This window comes from Cinclus cinclus, chromosome 1, assembly GCF_963662255.1.
Source record: "Cinclus cinclus chromosome 1, bCinCin1.1, whole genome shotgun sequence".
NCBI lineage: Eukaryota > Metazoa > Chordata > Aves > Passeriformes > Cinclidae > Cinclus > Cinclus cinclus.
The window spans coordinates 81,783,364-81,809,471 of NC_085046.1; the positions used below are offsets into that span (position 1 = coordinate 81,783,364).

Below are 26,108 nucleotides of genomic sequence, written 5' to 3' on the forward strand. Positions count from 1 at the left end.
GCACATTATATTCCAAGGTCCTCTGAAATGTCAAATTGTACTTGAAAGAAACATAATGCTGCCAAAGTATTTAGCATTACAGAAAATCACCTGGACCAGCTGGAGAAAGTTAGACAATACAAAATGTCAGAGGCCAAGAAAACATGTCCTAACAAGCCACAGTGGAGGAAACTGGGCTTGTTTGCCTTACTTTAGCACTTTATCGCTTCAGCAATAACTGAGAGGGGGCAATAGCCTTCAGGTTCACATAAGGTTCTAATAAAGAGGAAAGGAATGAAGTTTATTTCTATCCAATGCAATTCACAGGCCTAGACTGAATTGCGGCTTATTAAGTTGGGCAAAGGGAAAAATATTCCCCAAAGATAAAAGCAGAACGGAACACGTCACCTAGAAAAGGTACAGAAGCTCCAGATTTTGTAGAGACAGTTAAGACAGACACCTGCTGAGGATGTTTCAAGTACTCTGGGTCCCACCCAGTATGCTGGGTCTCCAAGCAAGGAGGAAGATGAAGTCACCTCTTCTTATTTGAAACTGGTTTTTCTATATTGTACAGAAAACATTCTGAAGTAGGAATAAAGCCTTCTATAAACTGTATTTTGAAAACAGATCTAGTAGGGTCTACTCTAAATTCCAATTCTGCTCATGAAAATTCTTCGCACATTTCAGTTAGACACAAATTTTAAAAGGAACCAATTAAGTTCACAAGATAGGTTTCAGTACATGAAAAAGGGATGAATACAAAAGTTGTAAATAGTTAAGCCTGTGGACTTTTGCATTCTCTCTCACTTCCCTTTTTCCTTTTTATTTCTTTTTGAATCTCTGCCATTTGAAAACACTTTAAAACCGGAGGAGGAGGCCGGAAAGAATTCATTAGTGGCTCTGGTAAGGATTTAGAAAGCAAGTGTCAGCTTTCAGCAAAATAAGGAAATACAGGGAAAGGAAGTTCAGAGAAGGTGCTTACTGTCACCACTACTGCATTTTTCAAAAGTTAAATTCACATTAAGATGTCAAATTTACTTTCACCTGTAATAATGCACAAGCTTCATTTCAACCAGAACTACCTCAATAACCAATGCAGCTGTAATCCTTGGGTTTGTTTCCCTTAATGAGGAAATCAGACTTTTTTTTTTTTTTAAAGGGGACGTTTGTCAACAATAATGAATGTTCATGCAATAATTTAGATTTATACAAACATATGATTTAGTGTTATACAACATTCTGGTTTAAAAATTAGCACAGTAGCACAGATTGAATGGCTTGCAATTGAACCTCCTGGCAGATTTCTAAATGCAATTTACTGAGAAACACATTTTTATGTCGAGTATTTTGTGCAACAAGCCTGAGACATCACAAGTTTCCAGAAAGCTACTTGATAATGTGGAAGAACAAGTAAATGTAAAGCTTTTAACAAAAAACCTATTTGCCTCAACATATCTACATGCTGAGAGCTGTTGCACGCAGCCAAGCTGTAGGCATGTATAAGCCCACACATCTGGGGTTGGAATGAACCTTTTAGCTCAAAGACTAACAGTATCACCGTGCCCATAGCACCTCCCCTTCCACCCCATATCAATTCACATCCCTCTCAATCTGAGAGACCTTTTATTTAAAAGAAAGATGAAATATAATAAAACATGAAACACAGCTCTAAGAGTCAGCAAGGAACACAGGCTGTGAGCACCTTTGAGGGCAACACAGTTCAAGAACCTCTCCTTGTTATTACTACATAGTTTTTCTTTCTCATTTCCTTAAGCATCCACGTGTACAATTCTTTCCAAAACCTCAAAGAGAAACAGGATTGCCTGAAGAGAAGCCTGGTGACCTACAGCAAAAAATTAATTTTCCTAACACCATCTTAGAGCACTAACAGGTTAATCCAACGACCACTCCAAATGGAAGGAATGTGTTTTTCTTCAAAAAGTCAAATCTGTGGGTTGGGGTCCAGATTGACAAGTTAAAAGGCACTGACACGACTGCAGTGCAGCTGCAATGCATCTCAGGGGGGAACAAGAATAACAGCCCCAGCAAAAAGCAGCTCCTAAGAGAAGGAGTGAGGGGGATTGTGCTCTAAGTTCTTACAGCTTTCACAGTAGATCTTAGAAAGAAGCTGGTCTCAAACACAACCAGCTGATCTCCTAGAAGGCAGCTGAAGGGGCTTCTAAACTTGACATCTACCACTTGGTACATGCTTTTGGTTTAAAGCACCTGGAAATCATATATTTTACAGATTTGTATTTTCTCTTAATGGTTTGTCCTATGGTATGAAGCCTTTCAGATCCAGTAAATTGCTAAAGGGAGGTAAGGGTTTGGAGTGAAGAGGAAAGAGAATACTACAAAAGGAGAAAGGTAACTGATTTACAGTGTGAAAAGAGCTGGAAGAAATACCTAACTAGGCCACGGACAAGGACATGAACTTCTAGAAAAGTGCCAATTTAGCCAGATTCCCAAGAAGATCTTTAAGACAGTGACCACACCTTTCCATTACAACCTGAGCACAGTAAAGCAAGGGGGAAGAACACAGTTACCCAGAGGATTCAAATGTCTCCCACTGAAGTTGTTTAGTGTATGAGCACTGCCAGTGTGAATGCCCATGTCAACAGTCATTTAAAGAACAAAATGTACTGAGTGACATAAAGAAGATATTTCGAAGTTATATGATTGTTAACAAGGTTAGAAAAATACGTACCTTTTTGTGAGCAGGGCCACACAAGGTATTTAAAACAGGCAAAGAAAATTAATTCAGAATTAAAACTTCTATTTACAATATGGAAGCATTTATGTTGTAAAGTAGTAGTTCTGGAAAGAATAGAGAGTTCATGGTACTTAACCCAATGAGTAGGATGTCCCAGCATGATGCTGCTGCTAACAAGGCCAGTGTGTCCCAGAGACTTATAAGACATTTTATGGATCTTTATCTACTTAGATGAACATAATTGACAACAATGTGTTCAGATACACTCTCTATAAAAATGATACAAGAAATCATGAAAGATTACAGTCACAGAAATGAACAAATGCCTGGGAAATGCTCATTAAAGAGAATCCTTTAAGATGTTTAAGTAATTTACAATATTATAAAAATAATTATGACATGCCTGAGCAATTCTGCATATAAAAAAACCAAAAAACAGTAGGCCTCTCTAGATTATCAAAATCTGTGTGATCTATGTGTAGTTTCTGTAGGCACAATATCCTGTAATCCCTAACTTTAGAGAATAATGTTTAATGTGGAGATCTGAAAAAGAAATAGCAAGGTTAGTAAGGACAAAGGGATCTAGTTGGAGTTGAATGCCTTTCATCTGGAAATAAAATGGCAATTTAAAAATGAAGCAATTAATTACGAGAATAATGAACAATTGAAAACTTTGGCCTCACTGTCAAAAGACATTCACTTTCTAAAAAGAATGACTTTTCAGCTATTAATTTTAGCTTTTGTAATGTGGCTGACAAAATTGCAGGTGCTATGACAAAAGTTAACACTTGCCTGGCAGCTGAGTCTTTCTTCCAAATTATCAGGATATCTATGAAAATGTGGTACTTAGTATCTGCTTAAACTACACATTTTCCTCATTAAACAAAGCAATATGACTCATTGCTTTATCTGAGTATGTTAGATGTAATAAATTACTGCAGATCAACACACAGAGAAGCAGCTGAAATCTCATCTAGTTCACTGCAAAATGGTAAATGACCTTTTCTCACAATGAAGTCCTGAGTAGGAAAAAGATTACACACAATAACTGGAGTGTCGCTATTGATTTGCGAAGTGAATACTGGCACAAGGCATTTGCTAAGCCATTAATTTCAAAACTCTGAAAAATATGAGTGTCTTCATGTAGGTAACTAGACTTCCAATATTGGCATCTCTTCCCCTTATAGAGAAATATACATTCTTTGGGGTGAAAAGCACATTTTGTAACATTTCAAAACATGACAAAGCTTTATTTCTACATAAGGAGCCTCTCACAGCTCCTACAAACAATTTAGCAGAGAAAAACTGTGAAAATAATGGTTAGGAAAAGTGAACATCTGTCAACAGTGTTTTGCTATAAATTTCAAGGTCATTTCCCACATCCCTGAAAAAGCACTAAAAGAGAAGTACCCCACACTTGCTGGACCTCTGGAGTTTTCCACAGCAGTAAACTGCAAAGCTGCCAACCACCCTCCTCACTGCTCCATCTCTACAGGGCAGAAGCTCCTAAGCAACATTTTAAGTAGTGAAGTATTATGAAAGAATAACTCCAGGGATATAAACAAGATGCAGGCTGCTAATGTAGTACACGATCCTTTTGCAGGCAAGGAACTGAATATCTTTTCTACCTTACAAAAGCCAGGCATATGTGAAGCCTCTGTACCTTTCAACCCTACCTTTGTTATGGTTTTCTGATCTACAGCTCGTGGTTGTGACATAAAACTTGAAATCAAAGTTTCAGATTCGTATGAAATATTGAGCCTTAGGGGAAAATTAATTGCAGACTTGTTATTGTAGTATCATCATGACTATTTAGTCCATTTCAAATTCTTCAGTGACTGGACAATCTGTACATAATAAAGTAACAATGGGTATCTATTTGATTTTCAAACCACTCAACTTTTCTTAAACACATATTCCTCTTGCAAAATTAGGAGCAATAATTAGGAACAAAAATAGCTACATTACTCCTGGCATTACATTTCTGTAAGCAGAGGCAGTATGAGAAACTTGGAAAAAATTCAGTAGCACCTGATAGGAGTTTTTGTTGATTCAAAATACATACATTTGCAATTATAGGATATGATTCAAAGTGACATTTACCTTTTCATTTCTTTCTATCTGAAATCATATTATTCCTGTATGTCATAACACTCTGTTATAGGAAAGACATTAAAGCAAACCCAAGACTCACTGAAAAATTCAGGTTGGAAGTGACCTCTTGAGATCCATAGTCCCATATTTTGTTTCAAATATGGCTAATTTCAAAATTAGATGAAGTTGCTCAGACCTTGTGTAGCCCAGAAAATACAATTTTACCACAACTTCACAAGCTCTGTTTTCAACACTGGGTCTCCAGATTTCTCTGAGTTTGCCTTGCCTGATTTTCAGTTGTGGCAGTAGTTGGCTGGTGGCCACATACGTGTGGCCTCTCTACATTGGCTTAGCTCTGGGAGCACCTGGGGACTGACACTATGGGACAAACAATCCCTCTGGGGTAACAGGACTGGGGGACAGCAGTGTACAGCCTTCACTTGAATGAAACTGAAGAGGAAGGAAGTTCAATCCACCAGTGTTTACATCTTCCTAAAGAACTTGAGACATCTTGCTGTGAAACCCCTATCATTCATTTCAGGATCCAGAGGGATATAATACCCAAAATCTTGTTTAGGGACTAAAAGTAAACAAACCTGATAATGTACACACACATACATACATCTAAAGCTAAGCATTTCTTGTTAGTTTACTTTTTTTTTTAGTATAACTGAAATCTTAACAGTCTAATTCAAGAATCAGTGTTACTCCTGCTCTCATTACTAGAAAGAAAATAAAGAAAAAAATACTTCTATATTAACAAAGTAAAGAAAAAAACCACTTCTATATTAACAAAGTAAAGTGCTAGTAGTGATAATATTATTTCAATTGTTATGCATACACTTCTTAGTTTACAACCCTTTTTCTGGTAAAAATGTCTCATGCCTTAACTGCTCCTGTGGGTCTTAATCTGAATGGGTTTCAGTCTGTCAGCGGTGGTTAAAGACTATCAGTGAGTCATCAGCATCTGAAGCCCTTTATGAGGAGAAAATGTTGCTGAAGTTGATGCTGACAGTTACTTCTTCCTCAACCTAGCTTCTCTTTGCAGTACTTTTTAGGTACCTGATAACACACATTTATACCGTGCTCTTTCTTTTCTGGTCTGCAACTCTATGCTCTTGTTCTTTGTTCCCCCTAAAAACACTTGTGTCCAGGTCCAGGTCTGTATTTCTTCAAATGACCAGTGGTGCCTGGTCACTTATGGATCTCTATAGTTATAGATCTGGAGTGTCAAGTGCCAAGCCTGTGTACCATCTCCAATCATCACATGCATGTATTGCTCCTCACTGCATTCTGTGTGTTCATTTCTTAAGGCTTCTGCTATCATGTCAGGTCTGCAATATTCCACATTATGCTACAGTTTTAAATATCTCATTCTTCACAGTGTAGCTGTTCATTACTATTACTCATATAGTATCTATGTTTGTGCTGTGTCATAAGAAAAGTAAAATTAATTACCTATAATCACCTTGTCATTAGAAATACTGCTGTTATAGTTAAGTAAAAATGAAGCCCCAGGAAGGTAAAAAAAAAAATTCAGAGAGCCTTAACCCTGAAGCCTTGCAAACTCAGTACAAAACCCATGGCAATGGCAGTACTGTATTGTGGGTCGACATGGTTACAGAAGACTGAGGGTAATGCCAGTGGAAAAGGGGGATATACTTGAATATTTTTTGCATAACATTTTTAGCTATATTGATGCTTTTTCATATTAATTAGTGTAGACTGTGACTGTTATTATTATTGTAACTAATTTTTTTTTCATTGGATTGTTAACACTTTAGCCTAATGAGATTCTGAGCTCTGTATTTATCATGTGTTCTTTTCTTTTGCCCACAACAAGAATTGAAGCATAGGATCTAATGCAGCTAGGACTTTACAATCTCCCTGCTCACAGATTCCAGCATCTCTCCAGGCAGCCTTTCCCAGTGTTTAACTCTTTTCTTGGGGTCTCAAGTCTATTGCCGCTCATCCTTTCACTGTGTGACTTTCAGAAAAATCTGACCACACCTTTTGTGTCAGTTCCTTTGGTACTAGGCAGATGTTAGTTGTCCCCTCCAAGCCTTTTCTTCTCCAGGCTAAACACCTTGAGCTCCCCAAGTCTCATCATCTGTCATAGCCAGCAGCCCACTAAGTACCCCTGTTGCCCTTCAGCAAACCCTGTTCAGTTTCTGTTTGCATATTCTATCCATCTTTCCCATGATCCACCATGCAAAATTCAACACTTCCTCAGAACAGGCTTTATTCCTAGTACTGACACGTCAATTAACAGAAAACACAGGCACCACACATATGTATGTGCACAAACACTGCTGAAGTAAAAAAAGGAGTCTAAAATTTAAAAGACCAACACTAATTTTTGTTTTTCCCATTTACTAGCTTTGAAGCTACAAGGAAAAGGAAAATGAGGACGCTCTTAGAAAAACTATTGCATATTCATGAAAATATTAGCAGCTTACCTTTTCAAATGCACTAATTAAACTTGCAGGAATCCACATTTCATATATTAGTTTCAAATAATTTATTTCAATGTTTCTGTTCTTTATTAACAGCCTTAAGCCTCACAAATGTTTGAGGCTTCTCTGTTTAGATTAATTTGAAAACAATTTTGAAATATTTTGCTTCCTTTAATCAATGGCATTGCTTCACCATGTTTCAGTGAAAAAATTAAAATCCCACTCAATGATTTGAAACCTCATTCATTTTCATCTGCTACCTGAGTGTTGTTTCTAAAACTGTCATTAAACTGCCTCCTTCTCAAAGAGCATTTCAGAGAATTCACTGAACACCAACACCTTATGAACACCTCCCTGCAATGTTGTAAGAACCTCTCAGTGTATATTCCTGTGTCTCATGATGCAAAGCCCCAGAAGAGAGAGAGAAGAGCAATTATACTGCTGTCAGTGTTAAGATCTTGCACTCAGCACTAGTGAGTCATTACCCCTAAAACTCTCAGCCAGACTTTTATCAGGGAGACAAATAACATGAGAGGCTATTTTAAATATGTATCTTGGAATAAGCCTGCAAATTAAAAAAGAGGTCAGAATAGTTCCACATTTCTCTTTTATAAACATTGAAAAGACATAAAAGGTGTGTGAGAAACACCAAAGTGGGCTTTGAAAATACTGCTTTTTACCACAGGAGTTCAAATGTGGCCCCTGCCCTGCTGGAAGGTGTCACCACCCACAGCTTCCCATCCCTTTGGGAGCAGCTAGCCTTTGCTGTGCCCCAGCAGCAGAAATACACAGTGGTGTGGGTACAGTATGTCCAGCCTGTACCTCAGTATACACACACCCCTCTATTTCACCAGATTCTAATGCACATTGGCCTCACTTGAAAACAAGGGATCTGGGATTTCTCTTGAGCTCTTTGGCATAATTGTTCAGTGGTATTTTAATATACTCATCTACTAATCTATCAAAATGGTGTTTTCAAAAAGGCTATTCAAAGACACACAAAAGAAACACCAATAAAATGAAAAACAATAGTTATCTACATTTGTATGAGCCTACTCTCAAATAATATAAAAGGAAATTCACAGAATAACTTGAAACATAAATTGTACATCTTTCAAAAACAATTACAAAATACACAATGTCCATGATCTGGAAAAATGTGCAAATTTGACCTGGAGCCCTAATCATTTAGAAGCACATCCTACGCTCTGCACTTGTACAAAAGTAGCTTATGTAAAGTAAATTAAACTAAATTAAATTTTTTTCCCGTTACAGAGATGTAGAATCAAGGGTCATGCTACAACCTTTTACAGGCAAATAAAGCCCTTGATCAAAACCAATGCTTTTTAAAATGTGCTGTGCTCCTACTGTTTCATGTATCCCAGTTCTCTAAAAACAGCCACCAATATGATTGACTTGCTTCCTGAATGCTAGCAATGTGGATGATCTTTTGTATCTTCTTGACAAAACAAGCAGTGTTAAAAGACACACTAAAGTACATCCACTTCTGAACTAATGTCTTCAAACGAAGATGTGTGTTATTCTGGCAGAAAAAAACCACCCACCTCATAAAATGTAACCTCATTTTACCTTTTCACATTTAAATATCTAATGTTCCTAAGTCATATAATATGGAGGTATGTGTCTGGCTTTTTGATTAGAAAAACCTTGACAGGAGATAAGGGACATATTAACAGGTTGAGGGGATAAAGGCCAAAGAAATCTACAGAAGATCTGAAGATCTAATGAGCTCTTTCTATGCTCACTGGAGGTCAAATAGACCACTGACTTCCACAGAATACTTGACTTCTGTTCAATAAAACACTGACCCATCTGTTACTAATCCAGCCCTGCAATGTACTACTTAGGCCTGTGCAGACATCTTAACTAATCTGATAGATTCATTCGTATCAAAACACAAACATGACAACACACATATCTATATCTTTATGTATATCTTTATCTATATCTTTATGTATATCTTTATCTATATCTATCTATATCTATATCTATATCTATATCTATATCTATATCTATATCTATATCTATATATCTCTATATCTATAACTAATTATGTGCACTTTCCTTGATTATTCTAAAAGAACAGCAACATTTATAAGTGAAAGGTGGTTTTTGCTTCCTTCCATCTTGCTAGGCTACAACATCTTTAAAACACAAATACTACAACCCCAAAGAGGAAATATCTGTCAGACAATCCCTGCTAGTTTTGCTATGCTTCACTGTCAGGTTTTCAATCATTTCTGCAAGACCTTCAGAAGTAACAGTACACCAAAGCTACTTATTTATGTCTTTCCATAGATACTAGTAAAATAGCAAAATAATACACATTTGCAGAAAACATCAGCTAGAACCATGTCTGCTGTAAATACTGTCTTCTTACAAATATCATCCTTACTCCTTTGAATTCAGCGTCCAGCAACACAACTCACCTGCTTCTTTCAGATAAACCAGTGTGTTTCCTATGGTTGGATGGAAAACAAACCAGTACTAGAAATCCAGGCCCTTACAAATGAGCTCAAAGTCTACCCATTCCCTGCACACAGCTGTGGAGGCAGAGGTGCAAACATAAATGACAGCTCTTAAAATCCTCTCCTGCAATAGCACCTCATGCAAATTTTGCATCTAATCATCAAAACTTGTTTTTACTGGAAACTGTTCTCCTTAAGATTACTAGAAATGTTTTGTAATAACTTCAGCCAGTATGCAACCCAAGTGCCCAGCAGAATGAGGGCAGCCTGCTGAACACACAACTTGTTAAAGTCCTGGTATGGACTTTCCATTTGCTGTTTTTAAGAAAAAAAGTGTTGGTGATGGAACTTGAAAACCTTAATTTGAAAGGCTACAGGCATTTGTGACACAAACATGACAATTAAGGTCAGCTGGGGCACAGGAGGCACACCAGCCCTTTTTGTGACCACAGATACCTCTCAGTGAAGACTCTTAACACTTCATAGAAGTTTGAATCTTGGTGACCTTCAAAGCAAAATGCACCTATCTTCTTTACTACTTGATGAACTGATTTGTATTTCAAATTCTCTTAAATGAAGCACTGATCTGTCAGGATGATAGGCACTGTACAGAACTTGCAAAGAGAAAAAGAACTATATAAAGCAATCAGAGAATTCTTTTATTCAACTGCTGCAATAAATGACAGTATTATTATGCAATTTCCCTAGCCCTCTTAACAAACCTGACCTCTAGAACTACATCACATGATTCTTCAGTATTGTGGATTCGAATATTTTTCAAAAACAGTGCAGTAATATCTTCCTGCAGTGATTTGCAGCACTGGTCTTGGGCATGAAGAACTGAAGATTGCCAAAAGCACATATGTACATCTCACAGCTCATTCCATGAGGACAAAAGAGACAGTGTGCAAACAGGATCTATACAGTGTTTTTAACTTTCTTTAGAGCAAGTGAGAAAAAAATATTATTTGGTAAGAGAAATAACTGTAACCCTCCTATAGTCAGATGGAAATTGTGCACAACCATGTTCAAAATACTTTGTGTATTTCAGGAAGTTTAAGTAATTCATAAGTGTTTTCCCATTAACAAGCTGGATTACACAGTGACAAATAGGGGGACAATGTGAAAACAAAAAAGCAGAGCCAAGCATGGGTGTTCCTTTACCTGTTGCCTCTTCTCAAATTCTAGCTTGATGCGTGATTTGATGCAGTTGCACGTGTCCTGATACGTCTGCTGCAGCGCGAGTTCCATGAGGTGTTTGTGGTAAGCTCCTGCCAAGTTCCCGCAGATAAAAATTATTACATTTGCCAGTATCTAGGGGGATTTAAAATAAAAAAAAAGGAAGTGTCAGGGAATTTATATAAATGCATTAACAGAAATTAATCCTAGCTTGCAATGAAAGATTGCTGCAGTTATGTATTTGGCTTTTGTTTGTTTCTAGCCAAGGTTAACCTTTCAAAAAGCCTTTAAAATTAGTGGCAACATCCCAAGCAATAATAGAATCACGGAATCAGTTAGGCTGGATACTGTTTTAATTTAGGATTAAAGAGGAATGAAAATGAACAACATGTTTACCTACTCAATGAGATACACGTTTTCTGAAAAAAAAGAATTTCAGTTCATATTAGAGCTCACTGCTGAGAATTAATTAGGTGGGATCATCACCTACTTGTGTAAAATAATATCTATGGCTCCTAATAGCAATATTGGAAGCCAGGTTATTGCTATGCTCTTTCAGCAATGCTTTCTTTTGCAGTGCCATATGATTAGGGGGTGAAAAGTTTTGCCTACACACATGAAAAGCCTGACCTGCATTTTACCTCAGCCTGATCCACAGCTATCCATCAGTCAGCTATAAATAGTAACCTTAGTGATGACAAACAGTGTGTAAGGAGCAAGATCTGACAGCTGCCTACTAGAATGTACTTTTCCTTACTACCAAACAATTACACTTGCCTAAAACACAGAACTTAAAGATTTAAGATTTAAGGGGTCATTCTTGCAGCATCAGATACTCTCTGTAAGCAGTAACACACAAGCATGAGAAATAAGTTTGCTTAAAAAATCAAGGCCTATTTCGCACTTGGCCTTTGAAAGGGACACAGCATTGTGTGGCGATGCTAATAATTTTAACTGTACCCAGCTTACTGCTGCAAATAAAAGAAACACATTTATCCATTCTAGCTCACTCGGAGCAGAAGGAACGCAGTAAAGTAATGAAGCCAATTCCTAATCCAATAATAAAAGTAATAATAAAGATAATATTAAATTGAAGTTGAGCTACAGCTGCAGTCTGCTCAGAGCAAGTTTCTGTTGTCTCTACTTGTAAGGCCCTAGTGTATCATACACCCTGGATTGCAAACACTACATGATGTTGTAGTACTTCTGGTCTGGAAGAAAAGGAGGAAGAAAGGAGGCAAAAATTTTGTTCTTTCCACAGCTAATCTAATAATGAAGTTTATTATAGATTTCCCTGGTGATCACTCATGGCTTAGTTTTGGTGTACCTATGTACCAGGCAATCTTTTGTGAATTGCTAGTAGTGAAAGAGACAGATTAGAAAAAAGTCCAATAGTGTGCTACAGTGGTTCAGAGAAAACAGATATACTGCCCTATTAAGAGAAATCCATCTCCTTGTGGAATACGTTTTATTCACAAAAAAGTCTCCCGTGGAATTTTAACGTTTCTTTCATAAATGGAAACTTTAAAATGCAATATTTAAATATATGCTTCTATTTTCCTCACACATTTTAACATCATTACATGCAATACTTGTTCCTCCATCTGTGACATTTTTGACATCTCACCTTTCATGGCTCCACAAAGCTGAAAGCAGGAGCTATTCACCTTTACTGCAAAAATGATTGATGTTTTCCATTTGGTAGAACTTTTCTTTCTTTCCCTAAAACTTTAAGATCATGGCATTATAAGGTTTCTAAAAACAATATCTGAGTTCTTCAATTTTTCTAAAATAGCTAAATCTAAAAACAATGAGAAAAAATCTGCATATTTCACTTTCTCTGAAGAACTTCTGTTATGAAGTAGAGAAATAAGAAATAATTTAAATTAAGCATTTCACAGCAGCCAATAATCTAAAAAAAACCCCACAATCATATAAGAATGTGCTGTACAGTTCAACATTTGACCTTAAAATATTTTTTACTTCTTTGTAAATCACAATTGCTTGATTCTGCTTTGATGTCATCAGACATGGATTAGGGAACACAGATCTTGTGTGACAGATCACAGTACTGGGGTAAAGGTCTTCCAACTGGCAATCGTTGCTGGGTTTTAAAATGAAATTATGAAGTAGGAAGAAATGCCTGAAAATAAAGTTCTGCTGGGGATAGAAAATGCTGAGATACATAGTAGGAAGGTTTAGTAATGAAATGATCACTAAATTGAGCTGAAATCAACAGTGTGCTGTCATAATCTCTAGGTAGATGTCACTGTTGAAAGGCTGCACACACACTAAATGAATTGTCCAGCTTCATAAAGTTATAGAACATTTAAAGCAAAACTTCAGGAACATAATCAATCAAAAATTTTTAAAAATATACTGTAATGGGTAGATGGAGGAGTAAATTATGAGTATCATCTTCACAGTCATAGAAAAACAAATTACAGTTTTACGAGTGAACTAGCTGAAGTGAGAAAATAGATGGAAACAAGTGACTGACAGGCAAGGAAGCAAATTAACCAGGCTTTTCAGATATTCAGGGGGGTAATTCAGCCTACACAAAGCTCTGCAATGGCTTCCAGTACCTGAATTAAGCTGCTTGAAGACAGCGCAAGATCTCTCAGCCACTGCCATACTTGGTGTAGATCTAACAAGTAAATTTGTACGTGAATATGAAGGTAGAAACTCTGTTTAGGACACCCTTAATTCTTTAGGCTAACATGGAGGTCATTTGCAAATCTGCCACTAAGGGATAAAATTTAAAATAAAAATCAACAAATGGATGAACTGGCTTCTAAACAGATTTTTTTGCTTGCATTTATTCTGCCTTGAGTGAATATTTCTGCTATTGAGCGAAATACATCCTGCCAATAAGAGTGTTCAGTAGCAAGTGCAATTAACATTAGTAAACAAAATAAGCAACATTATATACTTCTTGCTGAATATCTCTCCCCTCCCAAGTCTGCATTTTCCTCTGAATTGTGGCACAGTTTCAACATATAAGCTGGACATGAGCTCCATTTCAGGTTTGTTCTAAAGTCTCACAGGCATTCTCCCAGAAGAGACAAGTTCAAAGTCTTCCTTAGTCCAAAAAAAATTAACTGATCTTCCCACTTCTTAAGCAGGTACTCTAATCAATATGCAATCATAAAAAAGAGGTTTCTTCTGTTCAGGCACCTGCTCTGAGAAGATGCCATGCTGTGAACACTACCTGTACCAAAGCACTTGGAACAAAATCCTGAGTCAGACCAATCTTCTACCTTGTCATTTCTCTAGGGTAGAACTCTGAAGTGTCTTTTCCCCCATAACTTTTCTTTCCCTCCCCATTCCTGCCTCCCCCAACCCTATATGTTTATTAGATAATAAGAAAAGATGTGGTGGATCTTCTGGTAAAAAAATTCTCCATCCTTCTGTGTTATCTGCAAATAAATCTGTAGCTGAGAACCTCTGTAGAGAATTCAGGAATCAACAGCACAACATGGTTAGGGATTTCTCACAGGAGGACAAGCCTGAGCTGTGGAAAAGAGTGTAAATAATGATGGTAACTCAACAGCAGAAAAAGACAGTATTGCATGAACCTGGTTCACACCCTTTACAAACAGGCACTGTATGACAAAAACCCACAAGATACATAAATTCTACTAAGCTCCCACTCAATTCACCATATGGAAACACTGAGCTACACAGCAGAAGTTCCCATCTCTCTGTACAGTCAGGGTGGAGAGAGAGGCAAATCCATCTCGTGGACCATCTGTATCCCTTCACATATATCCATTAACTGTACACTGTGCTGAAGTTTCTGTTTTATCAATTAATAAATTCCATGTCTACAGAAAGTGATCTAAATATGAGTCAAAAATTAACACAAGGAACACCAAGATACCACCAGGAAGTATCTCTAATCCCTTAAGGAACATAATTATGGCTGATGTCTCCTCAGTCTCTTCTGACCTACAGCAAACTCCGCATGCCTCCAGGCAATGGGGAAATTTTACATTCAAGCACAGGTACTTTTCAGTATCAGTGAGTATCAAGTAATCAGATGTCTAGTGCTTCACTATCAAAAGAGACTGTATTTAAAAGCAAATGAAGACAAAGTTAAGTAGCTATGACTAATTTCTCAAGAGAGTACTACAGTTCACTGAGTTGCTCAAAAAAATGTAGTGCATGATATAGAAGCTCAACTGATGAAAGGTGTCCACAAAGGTAAATGCATACAAGAAGTACTATGCTATACAAAAATAGAAGAATTATAACAGAGACTGCTGATTTTGACTGAAGCATAAATAATTTGTTAAATATCTTAGAAACTGCTGTTCAAATACTGAGTACAAAAATTAGAATTCTCCACAGGTTTTCCCTGCATTGAAAGCTTCCAGTTTATGAGTTACTTTGCCACATTTCTTTCCTCTTAGATATTTTACATATCTTGCCTAAATACTTGCATGAACAGAATTTTTAACAACAAAAACAAAACCAACACAAACTATTAACAATTTTTTTTTCAATAGTTACATTTCACTTTTCTTCTGGAAAAGAAAACTGAGAACATGAAAGCTGAGGGGTGGGCAAAATTTGCTATCATTAATGATGTCTGCATGGAAATTAATGTGAGAAAAAATCATTCCTATGTCATTGCCAAAGTTCAAATTATTCAGCTCTGCAAAGATGAATCGTGCCTGTCTTTGTTTGATCTTTCATGTGATGGCTTGTGGTGTGACTAGCCAAGTTATGGAACAAGTCTGTGCTGCTTTGGAACCTGTACAGCTTTAGACTCAGACATAATTCAGCTATAAACAATGTGGCAAATGCTGGGTAGAACTGAAAAGCAGCATTTTAGAAGGAAATGCTTAGCCACCATGTAAATTGGCAATTCACTTGGTCACCATGCACTATGCCCAATACCATTATTTTAAGTAGATGTATTCAAAAGGTTCTCCAGCCATTCCATGAAAATCTCTTCCACATGGAGCTCTGGCCAGTCATACAATGTTGCCTTTTTCTTCTTTCAGATATCCAGACCTATAGAAGTCCATCATTTGAATACATTTCAATGCCAACAACATTTATAGCTATGTCACAGCCCACAAATAGGACGGCAAATTTGAAAATGGGAGATGTTTTGCCATATGGCAACATCTGTTTCAAAAACAAGGAGCTTTGGGGAGGAGCCAAATAATAGGGCAAAAATTTTTGTAGCTGGCCTAAAAAGTAGTGATCATGTGGTGCCTGGTCTACCAGAAACTAACACCTGGCCTCTACCTGTACTTAATGAGACCACTAAGTTGAGGTCTTTATTATGAAAGCTCCCGTGTTCATGAAGAAATGTAGAAATCTCGTCTATTTCTGTTTCTGTTTTAGAGATGATGGTAAAAGTTTATGAATTCAAGTAATTCAAGTACAGAATATGACTGGCTGAAGGACAGAGAGATTATGGGCAACTGCATACTTCCTCACGAATTCGAAATAAAAAATCAATTTCTTTAATCACTGCAAAATTATTTTAATAGTCAGAAAGGTCAAAGATATTTAAACCCTTAAATATTTATGAAGGCCACACTAAGAACACACTACAGATGAAGAGAAGAAACAGAGGGACGCAGTATCCTCAGACCCTTTGTCTGTATCAAGGAGAATGCCAAATGTTTTACAGCAAGGTAAGTAGAAAAAAAAAGTTGCAATTTTGCAAAAAACAGCTCAATTAAAAGAAAAACCACAAACCAACAAAAAAACCCCTTCAATCTAAGACTTCTCAAAATAACTGAGAAGCAACCAAAAAGTAAAGATTTGAATTACTCAGTACCCCAGATGGTTCCATACTTTTAGTGCCAAAATAAATTTGGTGAAGAGTCCCTTTGTGGAAGGGGAATTGATGTCATTTTACAAGCCAGGAAGTGGCGATGTCTTCTAATTGGTATGTGTAATTCTCTTTGTAGTTTTTGCAATCAGAGCATTGAGGACAGCAGCAGGATATTCCATTTTTTTTGTAATATCTATGTTATTTGATGTGATTTTCTTTTTATCATTATTACAGATTGAACTTTCTCATAGCTCTAAGCTGTTCTGTGGAATGACTGGATTTATTTCCTTCGGCTCTGGGCATACACAGACCCTATCTATATGTCACTGTAGATAAAAACAAAACATAAACTCTAAGCTCTTTAATCAAACCCAGGAAAAATAAACTAGGAACAAGAATCAGAGTTACGGTCTCTTTAGATCACTTCTATGTAACACATATAATCAATATCATTGACTCTAATTAATGACTTTTTATATTTTTAACCTTTTTTTTTTTTTTTGCCAGAGGGAAGCTCATGCTCTCTTCAGTGATAGGGAATCAGGCAGCCATGGCACTCTCCTGCCTGCCCACAGAGAGGTCTTTTGTGTTTACATGTACCTCTGGGATAATTTCATTTCTTTACTGCTAAAACTGATCTTCAAATGTTCTCTCAAAAAGACTGAGATTAAATTTTAGGTTCTGGATCTCATGTAGGGGTGAGCATTAGTGTGCTACAAGGAAAAAGAAAAAAGACCATAAAACTAAAACAATTTTAAAAACCCCATAAACAAAATCTGTGGAGTAATGCATCAATCTATGGCATGTTACAGAAACAATCCTATGTCTGATCTTAAAATACCCTCAGATTTTCCAAAAAATCTAGGTTAATTTTATTAAAATTGAAACAATACAAAAAACAAAATTAAAAAAAACTAATAATAAAACAAAAAAAACAATCAGAAAAGCCAAACTAAAATCTCCAATAGGACCAGCACTATGCTGCCAAGTCTAATATGTACCAGTAGACTTCTCCCTACTTGCCATGATCAGAAGTATTACTAAGCTATCTCTCCTGCACTGTCTTGCAGCCTTCATGAAGTTTATTTCTTATTATTATTATCTACCAGACTGACTGAAATTTCGTCATATATCTCTAAACATCTCCCCTTCTGACAAGCTTTATAGAAATTAATAAATAGGATAAAAAGCTACCAGAAGAAGGAAAGACAAACAGATTAATGAACTGATAATCACATATGTGCTCATTACTCATGTACTGTTATGCCTAACCCTCAAAAACTTAAAGCTGATTTCAGATTTCTTCCCTAACTGCTACAGTTTATACTGTATGCAACTGCACTGCATATTAATATGCTACATATTCTCAGTTATCAATATATATAGAAATTAAAATCAATGGAGGCAGTTTAGAATTACACAGATAAATTACAGAAGGGACATATACTCAGTGTAATTTTTCTATTGCATTTCAAACAGTTGGCAATAAATATGTGCTTTAATCTATTTGAGAAACATTTTGAAATAGCATTTTTATGATCTCTATATGGAATTCTGATTTATATAAGCATGTTTTTCACAGGTAATATTCTTGTCTATCAGTGTTCAAAATGATCAGATAAGCTTTTAAATTGGGTATACTTTGGAATTTTTTTGCTTTTCTGATGACTATGACAAACTTTAATCAAGCTCATTTTTCACAATTTGTCAGTCTGTGCTAGGAATCAGTGGTCTTTGGCTATATAGTTCACAGAGAATGGTGTGGAGCAGATGAGAGGATAATGATAATGGTGTGTAAGTGAGGAAAGTGATGACCTACAGAGTTGGATTAAATGGATTCCACAATGTCCTCAGAGTTGGTGTTATTAATTATGATAATCTTACAAGTGTTTGCAATGGTCTTTAAAGAATTTGGTTACCATTTTGAAATATGATGAGATCTCTAATCAGTACTTGGGTTAATTATTAACTGGAAGTCAGCTAACAGAAAATTTGCTCTCAGGAAACCTGAAAGTTCTATTTTCTCGTGTCAGGCAAATGCTGACAAGAGTAAACAAGGTGGGGACAAAGAAAGTACTAAATTTGGGTTACATTCAGGAAGGAATGAAGAAAATATTAAAATCTCTTCATGTTGTTGGTGCCAATTGATTTCATCTGTACATAAAACACATCAATTTTTCTCTCCTTCATGCCTCAAAACCATCAAGGTGTCATTTGTCAGGTCTGGCTTTCTATTCTAAAGCCCTAGTGTGAAGCATCTTGGACACCCTGAAACAGTTTTTTTTCTAAATAACATAATTTGTGGGAACATATTCTGAGTAACACCTTAAAAGTACCTCCAATTCATAGAACAGAATCAGAGTCATAGAATTCTTATGGTTGGGAAAGATCTCAAGATAATCAAGTCCAAATATTCACCCAGCACCACCATGTTCACCACTAAACTCTGTCCCTAAGTGACACACATTTTTTGAACACTTCCATGGATGATGATTCCACCACTTCCCTGGGCAGCCTGTTCCAGTGCCTGACCACCCACTCTTGCAGAAAAGCTGGATTTCCCGATTTTAAATCACCTCCTGGCACAACTTAGTGCCATTCCCTCTCCTCCTCTTGTTTGTTACTTGGGAGCAGAGACCCACACCCATCTGTTTAAAGCCTCCTTTCAGGTAACTGTATAAAGTGAGGAGGTCTCCCCTGAGCTTCCTTTTCTCATTTTCTATTCATACCAGCATTAGTGACAACCCCTGTAGAGCAGCATGCACACTACAGGCACCTAAAATACTGCACAGCATTGTTAGGAATAGGCTAAACTAGCTGAGAGCAATGATTAAACAAATGTAGGTACTCGTCCAAGGGGGAGAAATTTTCAATCCCTCCAGACTTGTTCTTTAACTCGTACCTTCTGTTCCTTGTCTTTCTAAGAACTACTTATACACACACAGATTTTCTCTCTCAGTTCCCTGAAAAGGTTTGGGCAAACCTTTTCAGGCACAGAGCGATCAGTTAAATCACCCTCATCTATGCACTTGTTGATGCCTTCAGTCAGATACAAGGTATCATTAAGGAATGACTACCTTTTGCTCCTCTTAAAATAGAATGTGTTGATCTCATTCTCAGTTCTTACAGCTTCATTTTTTGCCTTGTGAAGACACTAAGTTTACAGACCTAAAGTCTCCCTGACCCTTTCTAGATCCTTTTTAAAGTTTATTTTCACATTTTCTCTCATACCATCAACAGGAACCAGGGCTTGTTTCAGACCAACCTATACATGTTCTCCTTCATCCAAGAGGAATTTAATATGAGATTTTCTTCAGTTTCTTCCTCACTGGACAGGCATACAGAAACCGGCAAACAGAAATTGTTTCTCTGTGATTGCCTTGTCCTCCCTGAGTGTTTCTGTAAGATGGATGTCAAATGTCCTCACAGACTCTTTGAGAGTCCTTTTGTTACTCAAGTGCTGAAACAAGGACCCAGCATGCAGGGAAGGGAAGATTGGTTTGGTTAACTGTCATAGCTCTAGTTGCTATCAAAAACAAATTACATCGTTTTAGGTGTATGTTCTTCAAAGTCCTATCTGAACAGTGAAACTGCATACAAAGGCATTTTGCAACATTTTAAAAAAAACACTTGCAGAGATGAAACGTTTTCACTTTGGCTAATTAACTTTAGTGGTGCAAATAGATTCCAAAATTGCTGATAAAGCATGCTAATTAGCAGAATGAATAGCAGGAAAAAATTGCAACTACAACAGGCACAATTACAAGGTGGATTGAGATAGCTCCATAAGGCATTTTATAGCCAGACTACTGTGCATCTAAGCCAAATGTTATTTTAAATGAATGACAATTTAAAACTGCTTATGATTATGTAATATTCAAAGCAAAAAAAAAAATATTTTCTTAGTGTCATTTTCTTGCTCATCTTTTAATTTACTTTTTCCTCTGTTCAAAGTATTCTTTAGAGGCTTTTGCTTTGCGAATGAACCTAAAAATTTGGTGCACCATACAAGAAGCAGCTTTTAGGGTATGATTACATGGAGGGAAGATTAAAAGTTAAATGGTAAAGTTTTCCCTTCCAAAGATTGTATTTCAAAAATCAAATGGGTTTGATACTGTGAACATGAAGACATATAGAAATCACTAAACTGGCAGTAATGCCATTTACATGACAGCCTTGCTTAATGACTACACCTCTGCCTTACTACCAGGTTTTGCATTTAACACACTTACAAATTCCTTTAAATTTGTAAACTACATTTCTACATATTTTAGAAACAAAAAAAATGTGAATCTATTATTGAAATATATCATGATGCTTTGCAAAAACTGAAAGGCTCTCCTATGTATAAAGAGAAGTTACTAATAATATGAAGGAAGAATACAATTTCCAGATGATTGCAGTTATATTGTATTTATTAATTTCTGACTTCATTCCCAAATGTGACTGGAATACCATTGGAACACTATGGATAAATTAGAAATAGTCACATGAAAATATAATCTCTTTTTGCAAATTTTGATGCACATGTAGCAACAAAAACAATAATTAAAAAAAAAACAACAACAACAAAAAAAACTATTTCCCTTCTCTAATGTTTTTATTCTCCTGCCTGTCTTTATAGAAAATGCCTGTTTTGAACTTGGCATGTTCTAAGATAATAGAAAAATTGCATCGTAAGAACTCCTAAGTGGCAATATGAACAATGCAGAAAGTGCAAATGACTTGCAGGATTTTTTTTCTGCATGGAATGACTGTTTTTTTTATGCTCCACAAGAAAAATAATCCTGTACAATAAGAAAATTCCTATTTAAACCCCATAAGTTTCGGTTGCTAATACAAGTTATCTTTTACAGAAGAGTAAGTTTCACCCTGCAACCAACCTACCTTTTAATAGAACAGCCTGCCACTAGAAAGATTTGACAATACATCATGAAGATATGAAGTAATGCTACATGAAAGAAGACCTGGGAGCAGTATTTCTCACATACCAACACTTCTTAATCACAGAAGGCTGCTGGAGCATCAACATATTGCAAAGTAATGTGCTATCTAAGGGAAGCAGGTCTCAGCACCACACAGAACGGCAGATTTACTGTGCTCTTATGTTATGTTTAAAACACAATTTCCCAAATCTGTAAATCCACATACTCACTAAGTTAATTTTTCTTCACTTAACATCTCAAATTCAGGTTAGTGAATTTGAGTGTATGGACATTATCCATGTTCACCTCTGGGACTGTATAACACCCCTTGCTCTGTTTTACTAACCAGTCAAACATATTCATGTAAGTGCTTCTCAGGTCTCTATAAAAGGCATTCATTATCTCTGCTTTGAATATCCCAATCCAATCAACAAATGCTGCTACCTTGTTATTCATCACCTTCTGCAGAGAAAGGTTTTCGATACACTTTTCTCTTTGAGGAAAAGACAAAATCACATCTAGGAACTCACATTTATCCAATGGCTCTAAGAGAACCCACAGTACTCCTTTCCTTCCCCACTCCCACTGCTCATTAGACATTTCTATGAGCTGTGGGATGCTGAAGAACAATGCTGGCAAAGCTAAGCTGCTCCAACTCTCCCAATTCATTTCAGCACTAGTTTATCACCCTGCACAGAACTCCTCTCCAATCAGTTTTCTGAGACAGTCTGCAAACAAGAGGCTTCATGGAAAATAGCTGACTGTTACAGAAGACTTCAAAACTGACAGGCAGGTCAGCTGCTGAACGGCCAGTTTGATGTGCAACACCAGTAGGTCTGGCTTTTGCAAGAGCACAAAGATGGGTTTGGCCCCTGCCATCAGGGCCTCTTGAAGCAGAAGCATGATGAAGAATATGATCAGCAGCCCACAGGAGAACTCTAAAGCTGGCCCCAAGCCAAAATGATGGGAGCTGCATGCAGTGGTCACAGGATAGATAAAAAACATCCCAACACTTCATCACTTAAAATGCCAAGTAAGGGACAAAATGAGTAATTGCTTAAAGAGCAGGATGGCAATGAGTAAGGAATTTGCTTCCTCTAGCCAAGGCTTAAAATTCCTGTTGCATTAGTGCTCCTTTCTTCAGTTACTCTGCTTATATTTTTCAGTAGCTTGCTCTGAAGATTCTTTGATTTGCTGTCATGTATACATTCAAAATTATGACTTTCTTTAGTCTTCCTACAGATTTCATCATCTTCCTCCACCTCCACTTCTTTTACTGAATAGGTGGTGCAGATAGTGTCCATGGAAGTAACAGAAAGGTACAGTGAATTGCTTAAAAGTGGTCCTTTGCTCTTCAGTAGAAAAATGAGCACCAATATTATGGCTATTAGAGACAGCTAGCTGGGGAGCACTGCAAGGAAAAGTACAGAGGTATGAGCTGTGCCACCATTTTATCAAGGCAAATGCAGAACCCAGTTGCAGAATAAACCAGCAATGAATATAAAAGAAATCCATGCTTTTCAGAAAATAAATATTTTTTTACTCTTGATCTGTTCCTACTCTGAAACAACTTTCATCAAAAGTACTTCATGCATTGACGAAGAAAACAGCAGTATGACTTTTTATTGGTGTTTTGTGGAGCTGCCAACATCTGCTGGTATGGCTGAGGGCAGATGTATCCCCTCTGCAGTTACCAGCATGTACAGACCTTTCTTAATTAACACCATGATGAACATGCTTATTGCCTGTCAAATGAGAAAAAAAAGGTGTAGACAACACACCAAGACAGTGCAGTGCTACAAGGCCTCAGAGATTATTTTTTTTTCCCTCTAGCACAATCTTAACACTCTTCCTTTCATCCCATCCTGCATTGAGAAGTTTCAGTCTCACAGATAACAGAAACTGTCATTTAGTGTCTGAATTCATCCTAAAGACAGGAGGTAATTATTAAAAATGAGATGAACTCTATGTTAGCAAAAGTTTATCACAGAAAGGAAGTTTTATTAGCTCTGAAAGTGGAGAAGCATTTTTGGGCCACTGTCTTGAATACAACACCACCACCAAAAATCAGAAATTATCTAGAAGAAATTAAGTGGTCCTCTCTTGTTAAGAAAAACTGGTGGGTTTTTTTTTTTTTTCAAAAGCTATCTACCACTTCTACATTAAAAAAACCTCTCTTTTGATTTGCATTCTATCTACGTTTGCATATCACAGAACCCAGATCATCTTTTGTAAATCAGTATGCCTGGAGATGGCCTCAAATGCAAAAGACTGAGCACACTGTTTTTCTCATTAATTTGTTAAGAGACCTCAGCAGAGATCCAGCTGACAATCCAGTTCAAGGACACGATGGGATGCAACCACAAGAGCTGAGAGTATCCGCTGTCCTTGTAATGATACCTGTTGATATCATTACAAGGCCACTCTTGAGTGCCTTTAAAAGCTCATGGGGACCAGGGTAGGTTCTTGAGTTCTGAAAGAAAGCAAATATCACTCCTGTCTTCAAGGAAGGTAACATCACCTTGATCCCCGGGAAGGTGCAAACCCTCCTAGAAACCATTTCTAAACTTATAAAGGACAAGAAGGTGACTGGGATCAGCCAGCACAGAGTTATGAAGGAGAAATCACACCTTACCAAATTTATGTTATGAAATGACTGGCTTTGTGGCTGAGGAGAGAGTAGTTGATGTGACAGGGCTTTGAGCACACCCATAAACCCTAGGAGCCCTCACCAGCCTCACCTGGGGCTTCTGTTGACATCCTCAGGCTCAGGAGCTCTACACAAGCACAGCCTGGGGCCTTTAGCTCCTGCCTGTGCTGTGCTGGAGGAATGCTGTTCCCCAGTTCAGCTTTGACTGACCACAGACACCCTCGAGCTGTGGACTGACTTGACCTCAGCCCTGCTTTGTCACTGTGAATGTGCCCATAAATTGCTGGATATGATCCTGAACCTATGCATGGGATTTCTGGACTGACCTTGCACCTGTCTCCCTGCCATGATTTTATCTTTTATGGGTCTTGTCTCTTGGTTGAACCTGGGTATGGTCTCTGGGCTTGCCCTGCTCAGGTGCTTTGGGGCAAGGATCAGAGCAGTGACACCCTGGCCCTGTTGCTCTGTCCCTTATTTGCTTCCTTGCAAAGAGCTCTGAAAAGAAATGCCATTCCATTCAGTCAATTTTCACCAAAATAATGATTCACCCATGAACTTTAGTTCACTGGCTTCAATATTTTTAAGCAATTTCACTGGATTCAGGTACTGAAAACACAATAAGAGCTTCATAAACAAGCAATGACAGGGAAGACTGAATTCATGAGTTCATATATATGAATTCATATATTTCTACTTGCTACACATTAAAATAGCACTCTAAGAATGTCAGCGCTATCTAGTCTCTTTCCATAGGGGAGATCCATCAATAGGAACATTCTGGTCAATTAACACATCAAGTTTCATCCATGTTTCATCAAAGTATGTTTTATTTGCAGAATAAAAGTGCATTGAAGCATTTATAATTTTAAAAAACATAATTTCCAGGCACTGTAATTACACACCAGGAATGTTTCACATAGATTAATGCTGAAGAGTTGCATCTATATAAACATTTCTAGAACTCACCAATGTCTCCAAACTTGGGCTTCAATCATTGCTTTCATATATGCTTTTATTAATAACAAGTTATTTCTATGAATCAGCTTGCAGAATAAATTACTTTGCTATACTAAAATATAATCATAACTATCAGTTTCATGTGCAAAAGACTTTTCATTGTATACCCATATATTTGTGAAAATCCAAAAGTTCATGAACTGTCACATGAAGTATTAATAAGTTCATCTTTTAAACTGTACAGGTGATAAAATATTGGGAACTTAAGCGAAGTGCAATTTTGACTAATATCAGTGCTAACTCCTGGGAAAGTTGATTTTTTCGTTTTCACTTTTGGACTTATTTCCTTAAGAAGGCAAAATTTAAAAATATGTCAAAACTTTTTTTTTAAAGAGACATAAAATGACTGATACGGTCATCAAATCTTTCACTAATTTCCATATATCTTATGGTATTTTTGCATACAATGGAGATAATGCTACTATATATAAAAATATATTTAGACTTTAAAATGCTACATTTAGTTTGGGAAAACAAATTACCCATTTAATACCAAAGATAACTATCTAATATATCAATACGTACCTAATTCTTAATATTTTTTAAATGAACAAACAGTGAACACTGCTGTGAAAAAACCCTACAATACTAAGAAGCAACTTACACATAAAGTAGTAATTGATGAATAATGGTTGTTTCATCTTAATCAAAACGCATCCTGCTTAAAAGGCATTGCTTTATTAGTTTGGTAAAAGCTTAAGCAAAACATCATTGTAGCAAATAACGAGCTGCACTGCCCTATACTAAAAGGCAAATGCTACAAATCAGGTACACAGCTTGCAACTAATGAGCACGACTGAGACACT

The 26,108-nt window shown here is 36.8% G+C and overlaps 1 protein-coding gene across 1 annotated transcript in view; it reads right to left on the bottom strand.

Annotated features, from left to right (window-relative positions):
* ADCY2 (adenylate cyclase 2) overlaps positions 1–26,108 on the bottom strand; it is a 203,247-nt gene that overhangs the window by 89,804 nt on the left and 87,335 nt on the right. Inside the window, exon 4 of the mRNA XM_062507279.1 lies at positions 10,896–11,045. Coding sequence (XP_062363263.1) covers positions 10,896–11,045 — 150 coding nt within the window. The remainder of the gene's footprint in view (positions 1–10,895; positions 11,046–26,108) is intronic.